The sequence below is a fragment of the Nipponia nippon genome, unplaced genomic scaffold (assembly GCF_047370975.1).
Source record: "Nipponia nippon isolate SJK-2023a ecotype South Korea unplaced genomic scaffold, ASM4737097v1 scaffold_12, whole genome shotgun sequence".
In the NCBI taxonomy this organism is placed as follows: domain Eukaryota; kingdom Metazoa; phylum Chordata; class Aves; order Pelecaniformes; family Threskiornithidae; genus Nipponia; species Nipponia nippon.
The window spans coordinates 1,297,080-1,325,002 of NW_028262313.1; the positions used below are offsets into that span (position 1 = coordinate 1,297,080).

The following is a 27,923-nucleotide window of genomic DNA, read 5'->3' on the forward strand; positions in this document are numbered from 1 at the left end:
TCCTAGCGCAAAAACCACGCAAAAGTCAGGCTCGCTGTTGGAATAAAGCAGATCTATTTCAGCACCATAACGTTTTATTAAACTACACTATCAAAATCACATTGATGGCAGGGAGAACATTGCTGTCAGTGCATCTTTTCTGTACTAAGACTGTATTCATAGCAGCCAGCGCTTGCTGGGGCAAGGACACTGAAAGGGGATCCTTCGGAGCCAGAGACAGTAGAAAAAAAACCTCTTCTACAAAAGTCAGGGCAGTTCGGGGCTGGCTGAAAGACTTCAAGTCACATCGGTCAGGGAGGGGTATGTTTAAAAAGTTCACTTTTAACCGGCTTTTGTTAAGGTCCTCAGCTGCGATATGAAGATGCTGATAAACAGCAGTTTGTAAACAGCATCCCCTGTCCCTGCACCCACACAAATATTGTGTACTGCTCCTTCACTGGTGAACCGTGCGCACACACCTGAATACAACAGCTGGAAGTGTACTACAGTTATAAAAACCTGCTTCATCTCCTAGAACAAACAATAAAAAGTAGCAGAAATACATTCTATACAGAAGTAAAAAAAAAAAAAAAATCCCAAACAGTTGAGTTTCAGACAAATATTAGAGTACATCAGGTTGAATTTAAAAAGTCTGCCTTCTAACACCTATTAACTACTCCTAGTCTCCCCGCGCCACTGCCACGTACCGCGCCACAGCGGCGGCGCAACACCGCTTTCTGGCACAAACAGGACAACCAGCGGCCTCTTCAAGCAAGCGGCCCCCTGAGAAGTTGTGTGTGACACGCCTTCCGGAGGGCTGCAAGTCGAGGTTTGTGTGAAATAAGGCTATTTTCAGTCTTCGTGGGAAGACTCGTATTTCAGTCGTGGTTCGAACAGTGAAACACAGTAAAGCAGTTTGTTCCACCACCGAGCGGTCAGGCTCTGGGCAGAACAGCAGGGGGTGAGGAGAGGAACTATGTACAGCGGGCTGCGATGGGATGGGGCTCTCGAGGTCCCTGGTCAAATAACCTTCTCACGCCCAGCCAGCTGGGGATCTGCTTCACAGAGGCGGTCGGCAGTGCCTCGCCATTTCGGGTTGTCAGTAACAGCCGTCCTTCCAGGAGTCGTCCTCGGTGGCCTGAGCGGCCTGTGCTGACTGAAGAAATCTGGTTTGAGACAAGAAGAAGGAAAGGTCACTCCCGGCTGCAAGCAGCAAAGCCCCAGCAGCCTGCTGCTGTGCACAGGAACGCTTGGTCCACGTTTTAGTTTACACCGGGCTCCTGCAACATCTGTCTGGTGACAACATCAACATCTGCCTGCCTCAGGCAAACTGCTGCAGCTTGCACATCCCGCGCACCGGGCGGCCGCAGCCATTTCGGGCAGTTTAGAGACATTACGTGACTCTTATGGGTCCCTCAACAGTGACCTATCCTGCTCTGCCAAGTTACCAACGCTGCTGTGGGTTTTTCCCATGCCTGAGTCCAACAGAAATATTTTTCCCTGCAAATATGATTAAACACAAGAAAAATAATCAGGTTGTATGTAGAATGCTACTATGAATTAAGAGATTCAGAATTTCCTTTTGAGTATTTTTTTTTTAAAGTAAATACAGTTCCATTTCTTGAAGGCTACAATGGGACATGAAAAATCAACAAGTGCTTCTTAGTCTGATACTGAATCAGCTCAACTTCTCTCAAGCGTAAGAGTTTACGCTACAGTTGTGCTGTAAAAAATAGCTTTTGGCAATCTGGTAGTGGATTTGCCGCACGCAAAAGCACAGCAGACACCTTAGGACAACGGGATAACAACACACCTTGCTAAAATGGCATAAAGCAGTCCCTGCCTGTAGTTAGAAGCATCTCAGAGGCCTTATTCTTTAAAGAGATTCAATATGTTCTAACTAAACAGCTGTTTAGACTATCTACAATCTTCAGGTATCCACTGTCTAAATATCTAGGAAGCTAGTCATAAAAGCTAAAAAATAAGTGTCAAAAAAAAAAAAAAACCAGTCCAAAAACCCATTGCATCTTTCTGGATTGAGATGCAGCCCCTAAAGCAGTTCAGACTTGTACAACAAGCACAAAAATTGTACGTTTTTGGAAACCATTATATATGCTCTGCTTTCACCCTGTTGTATGAAGTTACTATAATGATACAGAACCATGCCTAAGACAAGCCTTGTTAATTTGTCCTACTTTTCAAACCCTTCTAAACCTCATGAGGCCTTGGACAATGCCCACCTGGAGTCCTAGCTAAAGGCTAAGGAAAAAAAAAACCCACCAAAAACTTATTTTACCAGTAGCAAAGTTACAGAGGCAGCAAAGTAAGCCACCTAGGCGGATTATTACATTAACAGTAAAGGGAGCTCATTAGTCCTTTGGAAGAGTTTTTCCCCTTCCCAAAACCAGATGTATGCACCAAATAAATATGTGCCATAGTGTTCGTTTCTTATACAGATAAGTTTGAGCCTATGCCTCTTCATTTTTCCTGGATAATTAGCTTTATTTTAAAAAAGCACTTCTTTTTTTAAACAGATGGAACACTGAAATATCAAATGGTTTGGTCACAGACGAGGTGAAAAGCGGTATCTCGCCCAGAAACTGATGAGTCCCAGCCTGCCAGTTCACACATACATTCAGAGTTTAATTTTAGTGGTATTTAAAGGAATTGCAACCCTTTGCTTCTTGACTGGGGGCAAAGCACTTAACGTCCACGACTCCACCAGCTAAGTACTCCCCTTTCTTTTAGGGCTCCCAGCCACAACCCTGCACCTAACGTCAATCAGTAGCTCCGACCCAACCCTATACCCATGTCACACTTCAAAATCGGAGATGAACACCACTTTATAAAAAAAGCGTTTCTAATCTGTGAACTAAAGGCAGGCATTCAAGTCTGTGAGGCTTGAAGTCCCCCACTTACCTCTTGGACGGCGGCGTCGGCTTGCTCTTGGGCACCGAGATTCCTCCAACAGACGCGCGTGCTTTAATGGGTGAATTCTTTGCCACAGTGACCACGTTACTGCTTCTGGTAGCGCAACTGCTACTGGAAGAGCCTGTACTAAGCGACGATGCCTGTGGTTTTCGCACTCCAGTAACAGGACTTGTGTAACTGCAGGCTTTTACTGGTTGCCTGGGCGTTAACAGAGAGCTTGTGCACGACCCTGCTTTCATCGGCTGGCGCACTGTTAGGGGAGACTGCCCAGCGCTGGAGGAATACCTGAGCTTACTGGGAGCCAGACCTGGAAACGGAGGAACAAAAGCGAGAATAACCTAGCTGGCAACAGTATTTTAAGAACACCTCAGGATACCGGGCCTTTTAAGGGCCTCGGGCTTAGGTGGGTTAACCAGACAGAAGGCAATCAACCACAGCGGTGGGTACAGACGACGTTGCACTGACCTGCTGACCGTTGCTGAGTTCTTGGAATTCGACTGCTTGGCACCTGCAGATCCGACTCCAAGCTCCGACTGCTCCGTACAGACTCCAAAGCTCGGAGGCTGGTCCTGGCCAGGTTGGGCATGCTGTGGCGCATCTCCTCTGAAATTAAGAGTAAATTCTCTCTTTGCTGCTTCTGGTTGCAGTGGAGATGTGTAATGGTTTAAACTATCTCTTGAAAAACGTGCGCTTAAAAGCGGACAAGTGTGTAACTAATTCTTCGCTTCCATTAAATACCAGCGCTTTTGAAATGTAGATGTCAGAATTATTTTCCTTGACTCATACCAAAAGCCTCACAACGCACTTACCTTCGCTGTTTGCATACTTGAGCCGGTCTTGCATGGGGCTTTGCACAGACCTCCGCGGGGGACGGATGCGGGAAGTGGATGACCTGCCATAGTCTGCACTGGAAGAAGGGGACTGACATCGGGGTGAACTGAGCGGAGACGGCGAATATCTGTGAGCGCTACGGTACGACAGGGAACAATCGTAATCGTCCTCATCCTCCAGGCTGTACGTGTCAAACTCCTGGTCACTGTAGGTACCTCTTCGCAGAGAGTGAAGGGAGGCACTGGAACTGCGACGCGATACAGAAGCAGAGCTGGAGGCGCAATCCTGACGGAGACCTGGAGATAGAGGGCAACATGGCTCAAAGTCACCGTATGTTAAAATAGAAATTCCCTACCCAGTTGCAACACAACTTCAGCAGCAGTGCTTTTATCAGTGATTCATTTCACCTTGGAAGGAGGGCCAAGTTAATAGCTCTCTTTACTGAAGACACTCACAGCATATGGAATCTCTAAACTGGAACAGTGTCACCCGCATCAGTACTGTTTAATTAGAGCAAAGAGTTAATATTCAATCTGACCTGAATTACTCCTTGGGTCACATACACAAGCAGCTGTGGCTGTCAACTATATATTGCCATGCAAGTTAGGTTAACTGGGTATAGGTTGCAGTTAGGTTAACTGGGTATAGGAGTCTAAGTTACAGTGTGAATTTTTAGTTCAATTAATTACGCACCCACCAGCGTTTCAACAGGTTGAAACAAAGATTTGAACTTCTGCCTCCAAGTGAAAAAACGCCTGCTTTTTACTGACATCCACAGTGCATCCGTCTGGTTCATTTACGGGTCCTCCCCCAGTTTATGCCTTTATTTAAGTCCTGCCTAACAAAATACAAGCAACTTCTTACCAAGAACTCATTTAGCAAACTGGTTCTGAAAAATCCACTTCTCAGTGCAGTCCCTTCGTTGCAGGGATTAAAAAAAGCAAGCGTTCCCCACTCTTCTCCCTTCACCACGCAAGGATGAAAAGCTTCCATCATTCTGAGGATGAAGCGCTTTTCATATTTCACTGCAAACTCTGTAACATGACAGGATTTCCTGGACTTTTTTTTTTTTTTTAAGTGATCACAAAGCATAAGAAAATATTCAAGTGTAGAAAGGAAAGGCTGGTATTTGCTTGATTCGCTCTAATACAACTTTTCCTCAGCTGCGCTCAGGTGTAATAAAGTGATAACAAGATCTTATGCCTTTTGCTCTTTTGGGTCTCATATTCCAGTTCCTAGATCATAGTATTTGTTAAACTTATAAAGGCACAGTACTAAAAGTAAGTAAATGTTCTCCAAAAGAAATACAGAGAACTTCATTCTCTATTTCCTGGAAATCAAATTAGTGATGAATTTGCACAGAAAAACAGATGCAGCCACTTTGTCCCACCCTGATCTTAAATTAGGACCTCATCCAAATCACACTGAAGTCGACAGAAAGTTTACCAGTGGCTTAATGGGAACTGGATCAGGGCCCCGAGACCCCCCCCAGACTGGGGCACAGACATGTCTTATGCACAAGTTAAATTTGCAGAGCTGTCTCTGAACGCTTTGCCAGAGCAAAACGTAAATTGTAATTTCAGCTCTCCCCATTTTAGTACTCTTCAACTCTTGGTTTTACTCAATGCAGCAGTGAAATGCTACTTGCATCTTCTGTGAAATAAAGAACTTGTAAAACTCGGTCCTCTAGACAGCTTCTAATATGATTTCAGGCTGCAGTTAGGCAGCCTGCTCAGAAAACCAAAAATTTACAAGCAAAAAATTTTGCTGGGTTATTTTTTTCAGCTGGATCCGCTCCCCGAACCAACGCACAGTGCAGTCACACAGGGGCCTGTGTTTGCTCAAGTGAGGGGACAGCAACCAGACAGGCAACTGTGAGCTGCTGCTGTTGTTTAAACTGCCACTATTATCAAACAGTTACTCATAAAACTTCACCTGGACTTCAGAGGCAGTCTGGGATGGAGTGTTTTTGAGTATTGAAGGGCGCTTACATATTTAACAAAATGGGGTTTTGGATAATACTTTCAAGACTAGCTTCTGCTTTAGAGAGGTGTAATCTTGAGGGCGTTACACAACTGCTAAGTTTAAGTGGCAGTGTGGGTCTGCAGATTTTTAAAGGAAGCCCCTGCAAATCACAAACATTTCAAATGATCTATTAAATTCTTTTTTTTTTGTTGGGGAAAGGGGGAAGAGAAGAACAGTGGGAATCCATCTGTATTTCTCTACAATTCTAAGACTGTAACACAAAGGAGATCGCCGTCACGTACTTTCTTCCTGAAGGCGTGCCATAACCTGGACGTCAGTCAAGTCCTGCAGTTTGTATCCCATCGAGATGGAGTCATCAGATGTGCTCAGCTCACTGTCCACAGACGACTGGGAGCTCAGTGCGGAATGCATGCTCAGGTAACCTTCAGGAGGAACATAAAAAGCATTCAGACATCCACGTACAAAACAAGAACGAGCAGCAGAGTATTTATTCCAGTAATAAAATCAGTGCAGCTGTGAAGTTGAGGTATGGTTGCTAGAAACAATTATGAAGTTAGAAATTACTTGAGAACACAATGCTCCGTATTTTAACCTGCAATTTTCAGGAAGCAGACTGTCTTTGTGCGGGAAAAAAAAACGTGGAATTCTATCCAGAAGGTGGTAAAGGGTAATTTTGAGCTTTGATCCTTTAAAAGATCAGTATTATTTCTGCCTCTTTTGAGAAAGGGGCAACTATTGATCTAGATACTAAGCAGCAAAGTTACACAGAGTGCTTGCTAGGGTGTTGGTGAGCAGTCATAGGAGTAAAAGGATCCACAAGGCTTTCAGAGTACAGTACCTCAAAACTCAGTCATGCAATCTGCGTACGCAAAGTAGAGTTTACACTAGATTGCCTCCTCCCCATTCCTAAGCTTTATCCGTTTTTTCCCTCTCACGATAAACCAAACTCTCTCGTACAGGGAAGGATGTAGCTTGTTCATACAGTAGGTCATAAAAAACAAACTGGAAGGATCTTTCCACCGGGGAAGTTTTTCCGTAAGTCAGGCATTAGGAAGAGGAATAAATAATTTTCCTTTTGAAGAATAATTAAAAAAATATCATCATAGTCATCATTAAGTGCAAACTTTTACCTGTGAGTACTTTTTCATCAGTCAAGCAAGTCAGTATTTTCCATGGCATGAGTTCTACTGCTTGCTGCTGCAATGGGGAGATGAGAACAAGCCGTGCAACTTTGGGGTTATACTGGCACTTGTCCTTCAGAGGCGGGAGGCCTGTAAGTAGCCCTACGCACAGAAACCTCCTATCCCGACTGCCGTCGGTTTTCCTCAGATACTGCTCCTCCGGGGAGGGGACGACTGCCCTCCCGGGCACCCGGGATGACTGTTCCTGTGGGAAGGCTACGCATCACCTAGCAGTCAGCTTATCTCCGTCGGCAGCCGGCAGGCGGATGCAGGCAATGACAGGAGAATCTTGCTACCACTCCATCAGCGTTAATTTTGGCTCGGGGTGGTATCTTTGAGAGAGAGCATGCAACGGTGAGCATACCTCCATCTTCTTTTCCCATTTTATAACTACCATCCTGCTTTGTATTTAAAAAAACCCCAACAAACCAAACCAAGCAAACCAACCACATTACTAGAAAAATTCTTGGAAACACAGAAGGATTAGTGAATGTAAAACCTCTACATGGCAAATGTGCTTATCTATGCCACAGGTTACAAAATACCATAATACGCTCCTAGCGTAACTAACCCTCGAACACAGACACATAAGACCATATAACTGACGGAGCTATTTTAGGAGAGAGTACATCATTACCTTCAATTAATTCCAAGACAAGGTTGCAATTAGTACTATATAGATTTAGACCCACAAAAAACCAAAAAACAACCAACCAACCAAAAAACCCAAACCCACCACGATCTAACAGATCAGATCAAGCTAGTAGATATGCAAGAGCCTAAGAGCACTTAACATCACTTTCAGCTACAGCAGGCTTAAGAAATACAAATCCTGCTCAAGCAGGGATTCAGGATCATCACTTAAATCAAAAGCAACAAGTAGGCTGTAGCACACCAGCTGAAAAATCGAAAACGTAAGTCAGCCTCCCAAAGCACCTATATGATGCCATTCTCCATCGGCTTTTACTTCGGCTCACGCAGCTTTGCCTGCTGTGTTCTAAGAAGTCCTGAAGGCAGTGCACCTACTGAATAATTCTCAACAACAATGCTAGAAATAAAGCATTTTGTCTGTTCTCGGCAAAACGTCTAAAAACCAGTGCTGAGCAACCTTTCAAACAATGGTTAATTCCAGTCGGGCAGGAAAAAGCAGCAGGTTCCCAGCGTTATTTCTTCAGCCAGTTGTGAAGAGCAGTGATGACATGGAAAACGCGCGTTTGAAGTCCAAGCGTAACGCAGATTTCTTACGTGGACATTGAGCAAACTGCTTTGTACCAGTAAGCCTCAAAGTCCTCATTTGAAAAGGCGTAAAGTTTTCCCCAGTTTCGAGATGCTGGCATAATACAGGGCTAGAAGGTGACGGGAGTGCCAGGGGCGTGCCTGTGCGCGTGTGCGTTACACAAACGCACGCCCCAAGTCAGGGCGCTCCAGCACTAAGACTGCACGGCTGCATAACAGAGTCCCCTTTTTTCCTTCAGGTGTCAGGAAAAGACACTGTAAGCGGCTGAAATAAAGCCAACACGAGAGCAGGGATTGCACCTGTAGGATGTAGTATAATGAATAAGCATAGGTTTCCTGCTGCAGCTAACACCTTCTTTCATACTAAAAGCTGTCTTTTTAATACAGCTGGATCTTGAATACAGCTTTTTAAAAAGCAAAGCTCCCAATTCAGTTGCGTGGGTTTAGCTTGGTTGTTGCATTTCAAATTGCAGGTCTATTTAAAAACAGTCAAGGAGGGGAAGAAAAACATTCACATTCTTTCATCAGTAAAACCTGTTGTGGCTCAACACTGCAAGATGAACTGATTCCGGTTTTCATTACAGAAACTTCAAAATATACCACATCTGGATTTTGTAAAAGGTTTTTTTTGTTTAGTTTTTAGGGGAAGTTACTGTTAGACATTTTTCATTTGAACAGTAGGGAAGCTCTGTTTTTCTTAGAAATAAAATGAGATTCGAGTCAATCAAGTTGACAGTGAACTTTAAACTCATGTTAGCACTCACGCAAGTCAGGAGGGAAGAGCCACCAACCAGTTGAAGTGAACTCTCACGTATAATCCTACACGGACAAAGCCCGTTCTATACTTGGCTTTTTATTTGGTACCCTCGACACCTTCAGCAGATTTGCAGAGCGAGTGAAGAAGTCTAGAAGTTGCACAGACACTTTGGTTTTACACATCGGTAACTGCTTCTGTGTGAAAAGGTGGTTAGACATCTACATTGCCAACCAACCTCATATTAAAAACAAGAAACCGATTTAGAGATTTTTCCCTGCAGAATTCAGCTTGCAAAAATAATCAGTCCCACATGCATCCTTTGGTTTGCAAAATAGAGGAAGCGTTAATTTCTGTTTACAGCAGAAACCCAGCAGATCTCCAAAGCATACCTGCAGCTGAGAAAACATCCATATGCAACCCTTTTTTTTTCTTTAAAAAAAAAAAAAAGGTTCATTTAACATCAAGTTTCAAGCCAGAAACTGTTAAACATGCTTTATGTTTTTAAACATGCAAATTAGGATATAGCAATTTCCACAAAACCCAAACAAATCAAGGAAGACTCCTTTGATAATAAAGCCAAGAGGCAAAGCATTTGTACAGGGAAGCCGAGCACGAACTGCATCAAGGATGAACGAAGCTCCTGAAAGAGCCGACACGGACTCCTCAGGCAGCAGCTTAAATGCAAAGGCAGACTTGAGGCCAAGCCGTTCAGGAGAAGCTTCATTATCGCACCTACAAATGCAGGCTTCTAACAAGAATTTTGTTTAAGTTGCCCCTAAGGCAGGAAATCTTACTCCAAACACAATTCAGCCTGATGGAAAGCTTTTCTTATTTTGTGTTTAGCTGCTTGCGCAGCCAATTTAAAGGCATATCCTGGAGACTACGCCTTTTGTCTTCAAGCACGAGGCTTCTTTCCATTGCCTGCATTAATTAATATTTTCATGAGAAGCTTCACAAACTCAAGCCAGAAAACTGAATCCAAGTAACTTTATAAAGTTAACACCTACATATGATAACATTATTCTAGAGCAGTATTTTTTTTGCCTCAATAGCTGTTTTCTACTTTAAGTCACTTAAAATTAGTACAATTTATAAATATAGATAAAGAAGGTTATAAAATCAAAACCGTGAAATAACTACAAGACATTTAGAATGCAAGGAGGTTTTCTCCCACGTAACAGATGAAACCTGGGTCAGTAAGCGAGCAAACTAAAAGGAGAAAACCCCATGGGTGGGCTTGCACCTCTTGACAACTTTTCCCTGTATCAATTAGTAATACTCCTTGCATTTTAAACACTACAGGTTCGCACTGCTCCATTGACACGCCATACCTGAGCTGCCACAGGTTAGTAGTGCTTTGTTAGTCGATTTGAGATGCCCGGGAGAGTTTAGTGCATTGCTACAGGAGCCTGTCTCTGTATTCAAATTATGCGCGCTTGGTGATGCCAATGGACTGCAATACAGGTTTTTCCATCTACTGGCTAGAAGGAAAAATACAAAAAAGCCATAAAGGTTATAAAATTATTTTTAAAAACAAAGAGCATAAGATAAAGAAAGGCATCAGATCAAACGATTAAATATGGTAGCAGACGTACTTCAAACAAGACATCTCCATGGTGTCAGTTACAAGATGTAGGAAGCAAAGCAGCGCCTGTTCCCTTGCTCGCTCTCCCCTTTAACTTGCTTTGTCACTTCTGAAGAATACCAAGAATAGCTACTGACAAACTTAGCTTTAAAGAAGCGATACATTTCTGAAAGTTTCAGTGCTGGTCTTGAGAGATGACTGTTTTCATAAATATCTGTCACTTCCACACCCCTTCTTCATTTATAAGAACTCCATTAACTTCATGTTTACACGTGTTACTTTGAATTTTTAACCATAGAATCAAAACAGCATTAAACCACAAAAGCTATGCCTTTAGATTAAAAGGAGAGCAAGTTAATATGAAAAACCGCCATTCTGAAATATTTATTCAGCACGCAGACTTGCATATGAGCTAGTGAAACCATCAAAATAAGGCAGGTAGCAAAACTTAGTGCGTCCATGCTTACTGAAGTCGGAAATAAGCAGCTACAACGCTAAGGAAATGACTCAGTCTATGATCTGCACGTATTCAAGGGGCTGCCGAATTGCCCACCAAACCCTTACCATTGAGAGAACAGCAGCTAAGAAAATGATGAATTCACTATATAAATAGTTTTCTTTTTATTTCCCCCACAAATATAAACTCAGGCTATTTGAGTTAAAAAGGAGCAGTGGAGTACAAATAAAGTCAGGCAGAAAGCAAAGAGTTAATCAAATGAATCCGCATGCAAATTTTTAAGCACAGATAGTTTATAAAAGTAAATGGAGTTTGTTCTCAAACTACATTCAGTTATCTCGAATCAGGAATTTCAAGGCTAAACTCAAAATAAGCCTGATTACAAGCAGTGCCAAAACACTGTTAGCATGTAAACATAAAAAAAAAAAAAAAAAGGCAAACCCAACCCGGTGGCCTCTCAGACTTCAAATCACTGGTCAAACTGAAATCAAAATTATTGCATTCACACAGACGACAAAGCCGGCCAATTCAAAACCCAGGCAGACGACAACTTTTGTTACAAACTGGGGGTTGTATTTTAAGCAGTTAGCACCACCACTGAAGCTCAGTAATTCTCTCAGAAACTTTACTTCTTCCAAACCCTGCTAACCACAGCTTTTGTGTTTAGATGTTCGTAAGTCCAACCAGACAGGTGAGGTTGCAACACGCCCCGCTCTGCAGTGCTTTTCGATGCTGAGTTGTTAGAATAACGAAATTAGTCGTCCCTCCAGCTGCCGGCTCAATCACAGCTGCCTATATAGGAAAGCTATGTGATATAGAATGCTATGCAACCTAGAAAAGGATTACTTATTCACTTCAAACCCCTCAGTGTCTTGGCTATCATCAATTATCATCCCTGGAGGTATTTAAAGAACGGATAGATACGATGCTCGAAGATATGGTATAGATGGACTTGGCAGTGCTGGGTTAACGGTTGGACTCGATGATCTTAAGGGTCTTTTCCAACCTTGACGATTCTATGATTCTATTCTATGAATTTGGCCCAGGATTCGCACCTTTTACATCCAAACCCGGAGTGCGTTTGAAAAGACAAAGGTGGGATATACAGCAGATGGATTCTAGGTGATGTACTACAGGTAGCAGACCTAGAATAACCTTCTCGGTTTTGTCCTGAAGTAAACTGTGCATCTGCTCTAACAGCTCTTACATCAGTGCAAGGCCAATAGGGGACTGATCCTTCCGTGCTGTGAAAGAGGAAAAGAAAAACCACAAGCCTGTGACCCCAGAATACTGACCATGGCGGCGTGTGCCACTACTGAACAGAACGCTTCGCAGCGTTTTCATTTCAGGCAGACTGAGGAAGGGATTTTCCCTCAGTAGCACAGCTGAAAGCCACCATGAAAAGCTTTTAGGGGATGATAACACTGGAAGAAAAACTAAGTTTCCAACTGACACTATTTCTTCAAGTTACAGATTTTAATGTTTCATTATTGTAACCTTTGAGCATCAGAGAACTATTTTACCCAGGTAATAATACTAATGGTAAGATACGGTAAGAATAATCACCATTAGAAACACTCAACAGTGCTAGAACTTTTTATATAGAAAAAAGCTGCAATAGCAGCTTCATATGATTCTCTCCCCCACTCCCCAGAAGCACATTTTTTTCCTCTACATATTTTTTCATTAAAGATGTTTAAATATTAAAAAAAAAAAAAAAATCAAGATCTTGAAAACACTAGAATGTATTTTAGTGTTTAGGCTCTGAACATATTAAAAAAACCAGCAAGCAAGGTGGTCAATTTGGCAATTAATTTGAAATACCTGTATTTGCATCTTAAAAAATACACAGAGGCAAAACATCACAGTTCAGTGTGTTTCGTCTATTACTTGTAATCAGCAGGTTTTTTAATGTTTACAGAATGGTCTCTTCCCTTTATCAGCTGAGTCATTACCAATGTAAACCAAGAGCAGGGAGGTTTTTACACAGTGACAACCATGGCTGTACGGAGAGGCACCAAGAGCACCACCTCCGCAGTACGCTCTCCGCAGATATTCTCCACTACAGCAACCACAGACTTCGTCTCTCCCTTGCCTTACCGCTTCTCCATAATGTAAAGTACACAAGTGGAAATAAAAGACACTTGAAGCAATGCTTATAGTTCCCGTACCTTGATCAAGTCTGTTTATAAGAGTTCGGCAGGCTGCTTCTGTCTCGGGACTGGGATTATCCAACACCTGTCGGCACCACTTTAAAGGCGAGTCCGTTTTCTGATCCGTAGTGGATTTTCTCGGGGACACATAGAGCCTTTGCAAAGATTGAAAGGAGAGAGTAAAAAATGCTCATTAACTCAAAGCATACAGCCACTGAAGTAACATTTACTAAAAGTATACCTAACAGTAAGCAATAGAAAAGTTATCCAAATCAAAAACAGGGGAAAAAAAAAAAGTTTAAATTGTATACGATGAGTCAGAAACAAAATTTCCTATCACAATAGTAAAATTCACTTAAAGATGGCTTCACAGAGAAAGTACACAGCCTCTGCCATGCAAGGCTCAAGCCCGGGCTGTGGGAATACCACTAGAAGTTAAGTTGTTGGTATACTCACCATCACCCCTGCCTCTCCCCCCACTCCTTCCCCCCCAAAAACATCTCCTGACAGAGACAGCAAGGGTGAGGCGGTGGTTCTAACTGGAGATTCCGGGTGATCCACTTTGGGAAGTCTAGCTGTTGTATTTTTTATCCCCACGGCTCTGGATATCCCACCTGTATTGCACTGCAGGCAACAGTTGTCTCCTGGCTTCTCACAGCAGCTCTCTCAGACACGGAGTGAATAGGAAGAAGTCTGCTCACAGATTTCAGGGATAAACCATTTAATTGGAAGCTTTACAAATTTTCAGACAGTTAGGAAGTATGACTGTATGCTACCTTTCCTTTTTTTTATTGTAATGTTAGATAAGTTCTCCTAAAGCCTAAGTTTTTGACGGTTCTAATACACCTACCATTGTTTTGCATATACATACAGGATTAGCCTTACATACAGATTTAATTGTCTTATAGTCTTGGATGATTTACAACTGATCTTGTGTAACGTAGCACCTTAACCATATTTTGTAAGTAGAAAATTTCTCTCGAGAAAGGTCACAGAGTATAGGAGCCAGACTGAAAAGCAACTCAAGAATTTTGCTTGCATATCCCACATTTGCATTTTTAAAGTCAAAAAATCCCAACAGAAAAAAAAAAAAAGCACCCTGTATTTTAACCTATAAATAGCAACACACTTAAAACTTTTGTGAGAGGAAAAAAATCGGTATTGTGTACATATAAAAGTTCACCAGTTTTTAATTCTCGCATGTCACGTAGAGAAGAACACCCTTGGGCAGAGGGCATCAACAGCACGAGAGAGGCGGGAACAGAAACAAGAAGTGCAGTCATTACCAGAGACAATAAATTTCCTGCATATAGTAATACGTACCTTACTTTAACATTAGAGTTCCAGATACGTAATCTTAATATGCATGTGTTAATATATTTACTGTGCTGTGAATGCATGGGTACAAGAAGGTATTTCATAGAGTATTCTGCTGAAGTCATGCAAAGGACTATAAAAAGGGTTCACGGGTAGGAAAGTAAGCTCTGGGATGACGAACTTAAGGACCTGCATCTGTGCAATTTCTGGAAGAGTCTGAGGTGACTACCTCCAAACTCAATAAAAAAGCAGAGAGGAGATTTCTGAAAGCAGACACTTTTTGATCTTGTTAACAAGGCCGTAAGATTCTTCAACTTACGTTTTGAACTACTGAATTTGTCCACAAATTAATTTCTTAAAATTAAGTGTACAGAAGAAGAAGAAAACTTCCAAGTCTTTGAAACTGTGTAGATATTGAACACCTTTCCAGAAGGGATACGCTTTTAGGCTAAGTTTTGGGGGATGAACCTACAGGAACCCGACTGAGCAGTTCAGCTGCCATTTGCGGACACGAAGCCTAGCTCTCGGGTCCATCGTTCTCAACAGTCTCCGATGAGCCGCGGGCACGGCCGTCAGCCAGCACAACTGCTACCTCTCTGCGTCAAGAAAATTCACATGAACCGGCTTCGCGGTTCGTAATCCCCTGTGAGAGCAAGAGTTCTTCCCTGCACACAATCACACAAGTGCTGTTTTTTCCACCGCCACCTTCCTCTCGGGCGCCAATCCGGTCCCGCTTCACTAGCGAACTGCTCGGAGGTGACAAAGAACCCTCCTGGTCACCAGCACGCTGCCTACAGCCGCACTGGATGATCTCCGCTGCTCCAACAGCTGTCCTCGCACTGATGCGTACACATTATTTCACCCTCCTCAGTGCAAAATCCAGTATTTGAGCATAAAATGATCATGAGGATGGTTTTGAGATTTCAAGGGATGTCTGCATGCGCTTCAATTGCCTCCTGCTCTCTCTTCGAGCAATAACTTTTGACACTCCTGCAGCAAGACACATCAAGTCTTTCTGCTCTAGTTACTCGTTCTCACACAGACACCTCATATCCAATTCATAAAATACTGCTTTCCACAGCAAAACTAATATAAATCATCAGATATTTTAGTAATTATCCCATTAGTTTCTGAAAACCCCTCATGTTTTAAAAAAATATAGAAACATACTGTGGGACTCAGTTGTCCTATCCACAAAAGCAATGTTTGGCCAAGGTAAAACATACAAACAACTGGGATATTTAAAATACTGTACTGGCATCAAAATGTCCATCTGACCTGTTACCCTGTCTCCAGGTAAGGATAAGTACAGAAACAATCAACTCAAAAGCTGCACTGATGCAGAAAGCTGTCCTGGACTCCCACAGTTTTGCAGTTTGGGGCTATCGGATTGAGCATCTCTGTGTGCAACAGCTCTCAAAAGGATATTTTTCAGTAAAGCCATCCAATCCCTTTTTTGGATTGATACCTGCTTTCAGCACCCACAGCACCCTACTGCAATGAGCCTGAAGAGCCACCTCCTTCCACTTGCTCTGAAAACGCCACCTGCTATTTACTCTTGATGTTGTCTGGTTCTTGGGGGATGGGATACAGGTGGAAGGTAATTATTCTCCATTGCCTCTTGACATGCCGCTCATGACTTTACAGATCCTCATAATAATCCTGCCCCTGGCCAGACCCATCTTTTTCAGGGAGCAGAGATTCAGTCTCTTTAGTCATGTCTCGTACAGAAGCTTTTTCATACCGAGCTTTACACAAAACCACATGCAAATAAGGAAATCCAAAAGCTAATTTGCTATTGACAAAATAAATGCTGAGAAACATGAGTGCTAATATTTCTGAATGTGCAATGTTATCTTTTATGAAAGACCCCACAAGCACATCTTGCTGCATTTCTGCACGGGTAAATGAGCATTACAGCCACCCAGATCCAGTAAAACAGAGAAAGCAAAGTGCTCTCTCTCTGGATTTATTTTACAGTTCAGACCAAAAAAGCAGCAATAAAAACATCAAACAAAAAAGAGGCCAACAGCCTCCTTAGGGCAGGTCACGCTGTTCTTCACATATTTTAGGTTAAGGGAGAAAATCCCGCTCTACTTCAGGAGTAGTAGTTCTACCCAGCTCCTCCCATGCTCCTAATCGTGTTTCTACCCAGGACTGCACCAGCTGAAAACAGTAACGCTCGATTGCTAGAACCGCTTCCACATGGAGCGGAGCTACCTGCTCCCAGGGCGTCCGAGTCCCCTGCGGGCTGCCAGAGGACTCTCATTTTTCAGCTGGCAAGTCTATTGGCAAGAGATGGTCTCACTTATAACTTCACTAAACTCAATTAAGTAAGCACAAACTCAATTTTTCAGAGCATTGACAGGCAACTTACAAAAAAAGAGGGATTCTGGTTTGATTTCACAGATGGTCTCACTTATAATTTCACTAAACTCAATTAAGTAAGCACAAACTCAATTTTTCAGAGCATTGACAGGCAACTTATAAAAAAGGAGGTATTCTGGTTTGATTTCACAGCATCACGTTTACTGTTTTCCTTTTTAAGTAGCTCTGGGGAAGGGTTCAACGTACTTAGCAAGCTAACTTCTCAAAACACGCTGGCATCGCTTATTCTTCTGGAGCACTGCACACCATCGGCTGATAAACGAAGAACACCAGCCCCACAAACAGAAGTGAATATTTTTCTGGACACCATATTAAGAACCAAAGTCACCCGTTAGCAGCGGCTCCCTCCACCCAGTGCCACCTCCGTTAGCCACCATGGCACAACTGCCGCGGCAGCGGAGGCCAGGTTAATAGAGTACCACGCTTCCAGCTCAACTAAACCAGGCTTTCTTCCGAAACAGGTTTTTGTGATAAGCTAAACTCACTCTGCTCTGTTTAAAAATACGCAGAATTTTATTTCTGGTAGTTTTATCCTCTAAGTCTTTTTGATTTGTCAGGTTAACTTAATCCAATAAGCACTGGAAAAAATGTACTCGGGCATGCCATTAAGTATGCACACGACTGCCAGTTTAAGAGTCAGCCAAAGCCTTTCGGGTTTAACAAATACCTGATTACTGAATAAGCTTTACCTTGGATTTTGTTCCTACAACTCAGCATGTTCTGTTTAAATGGCAAAAGGTTATGCTTCGAGTGTTTTCTTTTGTCAAACTGCAAATGACAATTAAGAAGTCACTCAGAGAGTTACAAGGCCTAATACAAAATTCAGAAAGTAAACATTTGGGCATGTATTCTCCATTCAATGTATTGGGGTTTTGCTGCATAACTTATTAAATATGAGTGAGATTTTCTTCAGCTTCTGTGAGGAAACCCTTAAAGCATCTTTAGTTTCTGCTTACTAGCGGGTGTGTTTCACTTTCCCATATAAAGTATTTTATGAAACGCACCTCTGTAAGAGCCAAGTAGTTTTAGTTGTGCAGCAAGCACAACGTGAGATTTTTCTTCCATTAAGACTGTAGGCACTCAAAAATAAATTTGTGGGATTCTTTGCACTTTATTCTGACTATTCCAATGTACTAAAAGCAGAGCACCCTCTAGAGATACTATTTTTCTTTTGGGGTCAATGTCACAGAAGGATTTATAGGAGTTAATGGCCACTGTCGTTTGATTTTGAAAATACTGCTTCAAATAAAAAAGCCCCAAGAACCTAGAAAATACTATGACAACTTTCTCAACTTGCACACTGCACTGAAAAAAAGCATCTTCACAATTCAGTAACACATCAGATTGATGAGAAGAGCGCAAGCCAGTATTGCCTGAGAATATAAGATCGTTATCACGCAGAATATTTGCACTATGAAATCTATAGATTGTAAGAAGAGAATTCAAGCTGCAGCTCTATAACCAGTACATTAGTAAATTAAACTGAAAGTAAAATGAACCTCAGTTTTTAAGACACATGCTTGGTTTATCGTACATCTTCCAGAGCACGTCACACCAGTAGGTACAGCGGTACCAGAAATGGCAGACATTACATTGATTTTCAAACCTTTGAGTTACATACATCGATGCAAGGAGAAACAGACCTGAGGTAGCTGAATATGTTTAGAACAATTTAGGTTTGTAAGATATGCCCCCATAAAGTGCTAAGGCGGCAGCTAAATTCTTCCATAAAGTGCGTATTTCAAACACATAACGCATTCATTTTCCCTTCCTTTCTATCGCAGACTTCCGAGAGTTGATTTTCAGATTTCTTACTGTGCTTACACTGTTCTAATCTCAAATCTAAACACTACTGTTGAACAGAAGTACCAATACCCACAATATAGAACAGTCAAACAATACTGTCCAGGTCTTGAAATGATAGAAACATAAAAGGAAAAAATGAGACAAATCCTGTAGCAAACACTCCACACAAAAACACCACAGTATAGCCCAAGCGGAGGTTTAAGCCTTTATTCCCAAGAAACAAAAATTGGAAAGAGAAAAAAAAAAAATTATACCGCAAAACCCAGAAGAGGCACCACTTTTTCATGTTTATCTAGGGACTAATCCCGCTGAACAGAATACCAAAAATCGAGCCACTAAGTCACAGAAGCTCTAAACACGGCATTAGCTTAATCTCCTGACACAGCCAATCGTCTGTAAGCTGATCAAAAGGCACCTTGTGGGACAGCTGGAGAGTCCTGTCCTACGGACGCTGCAGGAGGACGCTGAGCGGCATCGGTAGCCATCCTGCTGCAGCAACGGAGAAAGGCTTTCCCCCTCCACGCTGGCAGGGCAACTGAGCAGGCAGGTTACCGTGCCCACACCTCATTTTACAGAGAGATCCGCGAGCCAATACCTCAAGCATTTCAGCAAGAACTCAGTCATTTTAAGCCTCCGCCATCAAAAGCAATTTAACCTGAACGGCTGTATTTTGCACACAAGCGTCAGACAAGCAGGTAGATTTTTTCCTTTCAGATTCCTCTACTCCAGCACCGGCAGTTACTGGCAACGAAGAGTGGTGATGGTAATGCTGTCGTAAAGCTGCACAGAAGGGTTTTGAAGGAGCTCATCTACCCAGAGATGGCGCACAGCGAGGCAGACGTTACACGGCACATCGTCGTGGCTAACTGCAGCTCGCACAAACGGGTAACACACCGTTCGGACAAGCCAGACAATCAGGAAATGGGTTTGATAAGTCATCTGTACGTTACTTAACGCAACAGAGCTAGCTGAGCCGTTGCTAAAGATACCTCTAGGAGGTTTTCATAACACGACCAGTCTGAGAAATTCGGACCTTGAAAATTACTGTTTCTAAGTCATGTAGAGCCTTGTTGGCAAGGAAAGATCCCAGGCAAACTACAACACGGCCTGTGGAGATTTACAAATGGATTACATAGAGAGTAGGGAGTCAAAGCGCTCCCCCAGATTAGAGGCACAAGATGCCGTATTTTCCACGATGCTATATTGGTACAATACCTGAATTTCGTGCAGAACCACATCCTCATTTGGTGGAACTTCTCCAGAAAATTTTTTCCTATCTCTGGTGGTACAACAAGCTAATAACAATGACGTCCTGCAGTATGTTGAATTAAATGCCTTAAGACGTTAATATAGAAGGCCACTGGACATGGGGCTAAGGCTGAAAACATCCACTCCCAGGTAACTCCTAAAGAGTAATTTATTTGAGCAAACCATGCTCCTTCTTCCCACGAAGACTATTTCAAGGGTACCCTCCTTGCTGTGTGGAACTCCTGGATTCAGGCGGGAGACAACACAACGCTACGGTGAAGGCAGCACAACCTGCTTGCAGCTGACTGACAGACTTCTGGGAATGAAAACCGTGCAAGGTATGGATGTAGCAGCAACACAGGGATTCACCTGAGTGACGTGGATTCCTCCTCCTCCTCACCCCACAAAAAACCAGGAGCACGTTAGGCTGAGTAGACCTGTACATCCATGTACGCACCCATCATATTTTACATATTCTTCTAAAAGGAACTCAGCAATTTAAAAGAAACGTAAAGAAAAGGTTCTGTTACATGGATTTGCTTGATAGTTAATGCTGTGTTCTTTGGGTTTTTCTGAGTTTTTTGTTTGTTTGTTTGTTTTTAAAGTGGAAGAACCTACATAAAAGCTTATCTGAAGCCCTGTGTTAAATCGCTGACATTTTTGCCACCGGGATCAAGACCTTAAGCAAGAGCAGCAGCAATAAGGGGGAGACACGTACACGGGCCTCTTTCCTTCCACCAGGGAGAAAACCTGAAGTTGATGAAGGTGAGACATGAAGTTGGTGCTCATTCCATCTAAGGAGATGGAGGCCAAAATAGTCTAATCCAGTAAAAAAGTAGAAAGAGTACTGAAAAAGTGTAAGGCTTGTCCCTTCTGCCATTTCTTTCTCTCTCTCTTTCATCCAACGACGCACTAAGAAGAACACTTTGTAGTTCAGAGGGAGTTGGAATTTGAATCATTTCATCATAATTCCAAGTTAAAATTCTCTCTCCCAAGTCTTAACAGGAAAAATAACTGACAATTGGCAAAACACCAAACAAGCAGCATGGGAAAGCATAGCAAAATGCTGAACACAAATCACTGCACGAAGAACAATAAACTAAACGCACAGAAAACCACAACTTAATTCTTACATACAGGGAGTACCCAAGGACGACAAACACTAAGGAAGACAAACAAGGTAACACTATTGCACGCGTATCTCGTTTGCTCCCTTCTGTATGGGCAACAGCTCTTCTACCACCAGCTCAGGAGCTGACCTGCGCTGAAGCGTAGCGTAAGGGAGCGAACTGGTAACCAGTAACGGGCAAACAGCACTGAAGTCTCAGTTAAGCATCATGCTGAACTCAGCAGCACAGAAAGGCAGTTTTCACTTGATTGGGTCCGAAGGATATTTACAATTTTGAATAGCTATTTGAGAAAGTGACCTAAGAAAGCAAGTCAAGGGACAGACACCAAAGCAGTACAGAGTTACAGCCACTGCATGTGATGCAGTACCTCATGTTTCACAGCAGTTCCCGTCATTGCAATGTTGTTTTTAAAAACAAAACCTTAGACCACACAAATCTTGCTGAAGGCCAAGGGAAGCTGCACAGAAACATTTGCAAGTTTGATCCAAATAAAACCAATAATTTCAAAGTAGTGCAGAAACTGAGACTCTGCACCTGCAGAGAACAGTACCAAGTCCTCCGACCCGCTCCTTCGTGCTTCTGCCTTGGCCCTCCTGGGGCAACAGCTTTTGTTGTTACCGCTTCAGCTCAAGTGGCAAAAACCCACACGGCGGACTTAGCTAGAGGTTTCAGACCTACTAAGAAGTCATGGGGCATAAGCACAATACCACAATAGCAAATACCCTAAAGCTTGGACCTGTTCTTAAAACTAGAATGACATGAGGATCTAAGAACTAAAGCCTCTCTTTTTGAAAGCTTCCCTCCCCGCATCCCCTATTTTAAACACTTTCATACTTTAAAAGAACACAAAATGAGTTCTTAGTATTCTTTAAGGTATAAAGCATCATCCCCTCTACTAGATGATACTAAAGAAAAGATCAGCAAACCAAAAGGACTAGGCTGGTAAAATTCATCAGTTCAGCAGTGACAGAAAAAAACAAAGCCACTGTGAATTTCTCAGAAATTACCAGAAGTCATAAGTATCAAAGTACACACGATATGTTCCAATACTAGCTACAGTTTTTTTCCTACTGTATAATATTAAAAAAAGGATTGCAAATATAACAATACGGTAAGCTATTTGCTTTGACTAATACACTGCTCGACATGTTTACGTACTACTTCCATCCAGGCAGTACAAAATTCCCCTCGATCAGCAAAGTCACCTTATTAAAGTTGATCCTAAATCCATAGAGCAGTAAGGTTTTCTTGTTGGGTTGGTTGGTGGTTTGTTCAAAAAAAACCACCCTCCAACCACTGTTTTCTTGTTATTGCTGATAAGAATGCATGAATATCTACATAGACAGTATGTGAAACATGCTTGTGAAGTGAATTTAGGATATTTGGCAATAAGCACAGTCATGCATTACTGACTGGACATACATTATTCATTCCTCACTTTCATTTTAGCTGCAGAGCTCTAAAACAAGAAGCCAGCATAAAAACAGCTTCTAGTTTTACAAGGTTTGTTTGACAAGAGTAAAACAAAACAGACTGAAGCAATTCAACATGACCAAAGGTAATTTATGATAATAGAACTTGTGCAAGAGCTCCATAATACCACCTTTATTTAAGCTCCTTGGAACACTTCTTTTTAATCTGTTAGCCTGTATCAACCAAATTTGACAAGAAAACAGAGGTATCAAAACCAGGAATATCCTACAAGGTCTGGTGAGAAGGGTACCTGGTAAAGAACAACCTTATTAGCCACCACCTCAAGGAAAGGTTAATAAACTGAGCCTCTGGGTGCAGAATCTCTCCTGATTGCATTGGACAGTATTCCCCGCCCGTCCGAATCTTGGATTCCGCCTGGTTTCTTTACCAAGTCAATATAGCTTGAAGAATCTCCCATGTCACTGGCTATATAAACATGAATATAAAACAAGCTGTTCTCATTAACATGGAGATAATGAAGCCTGTCTTCTAAATTCAACTGGTTAAATATATATATATATATATATTTTTTTTTTTTTTTTTAAGAAATCAAAATGCTGTTTAGGTATGCTAAAGAGTTTCAGTGATCAAGTTAGAGCCAGTATTTGGGTTTTAAAAGAAAGCTTGCAAAGTGAAAAAAAAAAAATTGTAACTGGCAGTAGAAGTTAAAAAGAAACGAGAGGTCACTTGTACCACCTGCAGCCAGGAGAGGCGTGCAAATGAACTTTCTGAATGCCCAGGAAAAGAATACACAAGAAGAAACTCAATTTTGAAGAACACTTCTAACTTTATACATTCCTTTCCAAAACTAACTAATGCTGAAAATCGCTCTTCCCTCATTTGTCATCTCAAAAATGCTTTCTTGTTTTTAATATAACTTGAACTTAGACTTGAGCTGACATCATTACATTACTGAGCTCCATTCCATTAACAAACAAAAGTTCACCTTCACTTACAATGGCTAATGAATTTTTAAGAGTTTAAGATTTGTTTTGCACTCAGCACCCATTCTGCAACGCTGTCTTCGCTGCCAGATTAACCTCTAGCTACACAATTTGAAACACAATTTGCAGATCCCTGAGGCTATCCTACAAAGCCTTAAAATTAAGAACTCTAGGTAAAATCTCAAGTCACAGCTATTGCAGGAGCTGGAGTTAGCCTCAACCTTTAACCAGCTTCGGAAGAGCAAGGGAAATTAATCTGCTGATTTATAAAACAAGTTCTAAACAGGCTGCTGGTGAAGAGTCCTACAAAGTAAGGTCAGTTAAGGATTACATCATTGATCTGTTTCAGTTCATGTTTCTCAACAAAAGAAACAGGTTAACTGCAAAGAAACAGTATTCAGGCAATGGAAATTATTTGTCATCTTAGATACTAGCAAAAGCCACAAATTCCAGATGGTCTGAGGTCTCAGTTTGTGTTTTACAAAATTCTTACTTAAATATAGTATTTGACAGTTATGTACAAAGTTTAAAAACTCCGTTATTCAAACTAACAGGGAAAGGAAGGTTTTCCGTGCTTGCTACAGCAGTGTCAGGAAGAAAGGGGGAAAGAGAAGCCTTATAGTTAAACTGATTTTTTTAAAAACAATAATGCTCTGGCACAGTGGTCTTAAAAATAAGAACAGCCGATAATGAAAACTGCTTTCTTGCTGCTAAAAATCAAAGCACCGTATAGAAATCACTTTATACCATTAAAAATTATTGCACACCTAAACACGGAAACTCGCAACCGCAGCAGCCTAAGTTCCATACGTTACTGAACTTTTGAAACACGTACCAGCTATCTTCTTCTTCATTGCAGTTTTCAAGTTCTAACACTTTCACTTCATCCAGATCTGTGTTATTCGAAAGACTTTCTAGACCTCCACATTTTTCACTGGGGTTTTGTTCATTTATTTTAACTGAGGAATCAATACGTGCAATGACCAAGTTTCCCAGAAGCTCTGTGCTATTACTTGTATCCATACGTGAAGAACATCTAATGTTATCATCCGTCTTCATTTCCACCTTACAGATGCTGGAAGACAATTCCTCAGCGGCACTGTTGCAACTATATTGCATTTGGGCATCTCTGTCTTTTTTTAAGCAGTTGTTCTCTCCTTCCTCTTTTCTTATTTTGCTTAATTGGTTGTGCAGATCTGCCATTATTTGCAATTCTTGCTTCTCAGTTATCGCATTGATGCTATTATTAATTTCCATCCCATTAAGACCAGAGTCATGGTTATCCACACCAGTACGGATCTCACTCTGCACGTTAGTCCCAAGCATGCTCCGGCTGCTCTTCATTCTCGGGTGCTGATTCTCGATCTCCAGTCTCCTCACCAGCTCCCGCAGCTTTCGCACCTCCTCCAGCTCTGGGCCAACCTCCTCGGACGCCGGCTCCGTGTCAGGGCCCATGGCAGAGTTCTCCGTTGAGGCTCGTCCTAAGTCAGGCTCCAGAGCGTGATCCTGCTGTATGACCGGGGCATTCCCAGGCACTACCATCATCCAAAATGCACAGTTTCGCTGCAAGACACGGAAAACGTATAAAAGCTCCAGAAAGATGCACAATATTTCAAGCAAACCGGAATTAAACACCAAAAATTCTGACTTCTAGAAGCATAAACTAATTACATTGGGGTGCAAGGTGACCGAATTTAATCAAAATCTATTGAAAAAGAACAACTGAAATTAGCATGAAACATTTCAACAAACAAATTCTCATTTTTAACAGCTAGGATGCGCAACTATTATGCTACAAATTAGACTGTACAGAAGGAAGCTGATTTAATCACGCACAGTAGTTTAGTTTCCATCTGTTTACAAACAAAATACATGAGAAAAGCACTGATTGAGCAAAGTCAGGAAACATAATTAGCAAGGTGCTGACGTCAGACAATGACAGCATTAAGAAAATGGTAAAAACATCCTTTGTTCGCTACCAGGTTTATCCTGGAAAAGCAGAAAAAACTTGAAAACATTTCTGTATCAACTTATAGCAAAGGCTAACAACAATGACTAACGACAGGAACCGCAGTTACTGCAGTACACAAAAATAAGCATAACTAATGCCTTTACTGGCGTATTTTCCTGTTACAACTGAAAAGAGAGAAGCAAGCTCTCCGATGCAAACGTAGCGAAAAACAGAAAAAAAAAAAGCTAAATATACCACACCATAGATTACGTATTCCAATAAGCTGCGTAAAGTGAAGCCGTCTCTGCTTTTCCCGTCTTAAGTGCCACTATTCATCCTGTGGTTGCCAAGGAGGAGCGTGCAGAGCACCATCGCTCAGGCAGCTTTAAACTGCGCGGGCGTTCAGGCTTCCCCAAAGCCGTAAAATGATGCTGGTGCATTTCACGTACGGTTTTACAACACTTACAGAATAACAAGCTAACACTGGTTTTTCCCTGCACTAGCGATTTCCGTGAGTTTTCAGTTTCAATGCGTGCGTTCATTTCGGAATTGACTCTTCATTGAAAAGCCCCTAATACGAGATTCATGTTCCACAGAGCAAGTAAAACAGATTCCCCTAAAAAAATTATAAATCCTTTCTGTTTTGCAGAAGGAGGGCAAATAGATAGACTGACAGACAGAAGAGGGAGTTAGACGACGCAGCCAATTCAAACTTTAAACGATGCGATGCGGGCATTACAACTGCATTTGAACACTGATTTTTTTGTGGCCGTAAATGTTCTTCCCCCTCTCCCTCTGCGGTTTGAAAATTTCTCCTGTTTTTAAGGCCTAGCTGCCTGGTAGAGGAAACCGAACTGGAACTACCTAACTGGTAGAGGAAACCACAAAAATTAAATGTCACACAAAGCAAGCAAGGCTAAAAATACAGGCACCCCCCATACACACCTTAGCATCTCCCTGTTACTTAATTACGTGTAACAGCAGTTATTGAGTAGGTTTCCTACAACAATATAGTTTTGTTTGTGGGGTTTTTTTTGTTTTGACAGCTTTTTTTTTTTTATTTTGGTCCTCTACATGCAAGACGAAAATTTTAGGCTTACGTCTGAATTAATAATTACCGTGAACAGCGCTTACGAAGAGCTGCAAGTGAACAGAGCTGACTGCAGCGCACTTTAAACGCAGCTTTCAAAATCCTGCCTGTAAGAAGGCGTGAAGTCATTTTGACTCGGGGGGAAAAGAAACGTAATTTGTAGTTACCAAGCAATCCGATTCCCGTTCGCATGCCCGCTTCGAAAATCTCCCTGCATGCATTCTCACTCCTACAAAATCATCCCATCTCCCGACGAGTAACGGATCTGGGGTGATTTCCAAAGACATTTCAAAGCTACTGCTCGGTAACTCGCTGAGGATGCGCCAGCGGGGAGTTTAAGAGTTCTACTGCCAAAGCACAACACGACCCAAGGAAGGGGGGAAGCAATGAGATCCGTCACCCGAGAAATCAGTTCCCCTCCGAGGCTGAGGAGCGGCAAAAACTGCATTTTCATTCACGGGGGGGGGAACAAACAGATTAAAAGCGGTTAGCCTTTTCCCGCGAGCAGTGAGTCTAAAAAGCACCTAAATAAAGCCGCAAGGATACGGGAGGAGAAAAATATAAATCTGCAAAACTTAATTTCATTGTATAATAGGCTGAAAAAAAAAAAAACAAAACCAAACCCAAACCAAAAAGGGAGGGAGCCAGATTTCAAGCCGCTGCCGCGCCGAGGACAATAATTTGCACTTTTTCAAAAGACATCCGGGTTTTTACCGGCAGGTTACCGGCAGGTTAGCGGCAGGTTAACCGGCAGGTTAACCGGCAGGTTAGCGGGCTCCTGGCCGCGGCCGGGGGCCACCACCGCCTCCCGCCCCCGGCTCCCCGGCCCCGCCGCCCGCCCGGCCACCCCGGCCCCCGCCGCGGGCAGGCTGCGCACCCAGGCGGCCCCGCACCGGCCCCGGCCCCCGCTGCGGGGAAGGAGGCTTCCCCACCCCGAGCATCCGCCGCCCGGCCGGGAGTCCCGCAGCGCGGACAGCTCCCGGGGCGCGGAGGGGCCCGGCCGCGCTGAGGGAGGAACCGGAGGGAGGGAGGAGGAGGGCGGGGAGAGGGTCGCAGCCGGCACCGGCTGCTGCGGGGAGAGCGGGGCCGCCGCCGAAGGGGAGGCTGCGGCCCGGGCGGGAGCCCCGCGGGTGGAGGGGGCCCCGCCTGAGGGGCGGGCGCGGGCTGAGGGACGCCGGGGCTGCGAGGGAGCGGAGGGACGAGGGCGCGACCCTCCCGGGGCGCTGCGGGGGCGGGGGGCCGGGCGCGGCCGTTCCACGCCGAGCCGAGGGCTCCGGCCACCCCCGCCGCCTCCCTTCCCCTCACGCGGTACCTGCCGCGGCCGCCGACGGATGAGGCGGGGGTGGGCGCCCGCCCGCTCCGCTCCGCTCCGCGCCGCCGCCGCCGCCGCCGCCTTCCTCCGGCGCCGCCTGCAGCCTCGCTCCCAAACGGCGGGAGGGAGCCGCCGCCGCGCGCGCATCCGGGCCCCGCCCCCTCCCTC

At 43.2% G+C, this 27,923-nt stretch overlaps 1 protein-coding gene and 1 long non-coding RNA gene across 5 annotated transcripts; one reads left to right on the plus strand and one right to left on the minus strand.

The window, feature by feature from the left end:
• Positions 1-31: 31 nt before the first annotated feature.
• On the minus strand, positions 32-27,894 carry LOC104021096 (SLAIN motif-containing protein-like). Of its 3 annotated transcripts, none has more exons than XM_087748304.1 (9): positions 27,756-27,894; positions 24,238-24,965; positions 13,115-13,251; positions 10,233-10,382; positions 6,009-6,149; positions 3,720-4,037; positions 3,376-3,513; positions 2,899-3,217; positions 32-1,145 (listed from the first exon to the last, which is right to left on the minus strand). In XM_087748304.1, exons 2-9 carry the CDS (start codon positions 24,945-24,947, stop codon positions 1,079-1,081), a joined length of 1,980 nt encoding a protein of 659 aa, XP_087604430.1. In that variant the 5' UTR covers positions 24,948-24,965; positions 27,756-27,894; the 3' UTR covers positions 32-1,078. The 3 variants fall into 3 exon arrangements, with proteins under 3 accessions (XP_087604430.1, XP_087604431.1, XP_087604432.1); XM_087748305.1 differs by lacking the exon at positions 27,756-27,894 and adding an exon at positions 26,472-26,798; XM_087748306.1 differs by lacking the exon at positions 10,233-10,382.
• Positions 3,937-13,079, plus strand: LOC148056634 (uncharacterized). Of its 2 annotated transcripts, XR_015702498.1 has the most exons (5): positions 3,937-4,071; positions 5,926-6,144; positions 7,057-7,262; positions 10,204-10,246; positions 12,865-13,079. It is a non-coding gene; the product is annotated as an uncharacterized LOC148056634 (long non-coding RNA). The 2 variants fall into 2 exon arrangements; XR_015702499.1 differs by lacking the exon at positions 7,057-7,262.
• Positions 27,895-27,923: the final 29 nt, after the last annotated feature.

Excerpts from the sequence above, each read along its gene's own strand:
- LOC104021096 (XM_087748304.1), bottom strand. The coding sequence starts at position 24,947 with ATGATGGTAGTGCCTGGGAATGCCCCGGTCATACAGCAGGATCACGCT. Across the intron at positions 10,383-13,114 it reads TATAAACAGACTTGATCAAG|CCAGTAGATGGAAAAACCTG; the intron begins GTACGGGAACTA and ends TTTTCCTTCTAG. Across the intron at positions 3,218-3,375 it reads AACTCAGCAACGGTCAGCAG|GTCTGGCTCCCAGTAAGCTC; the intron begins GTCAGTGCAACG and ends CTCCGTTTCCAG.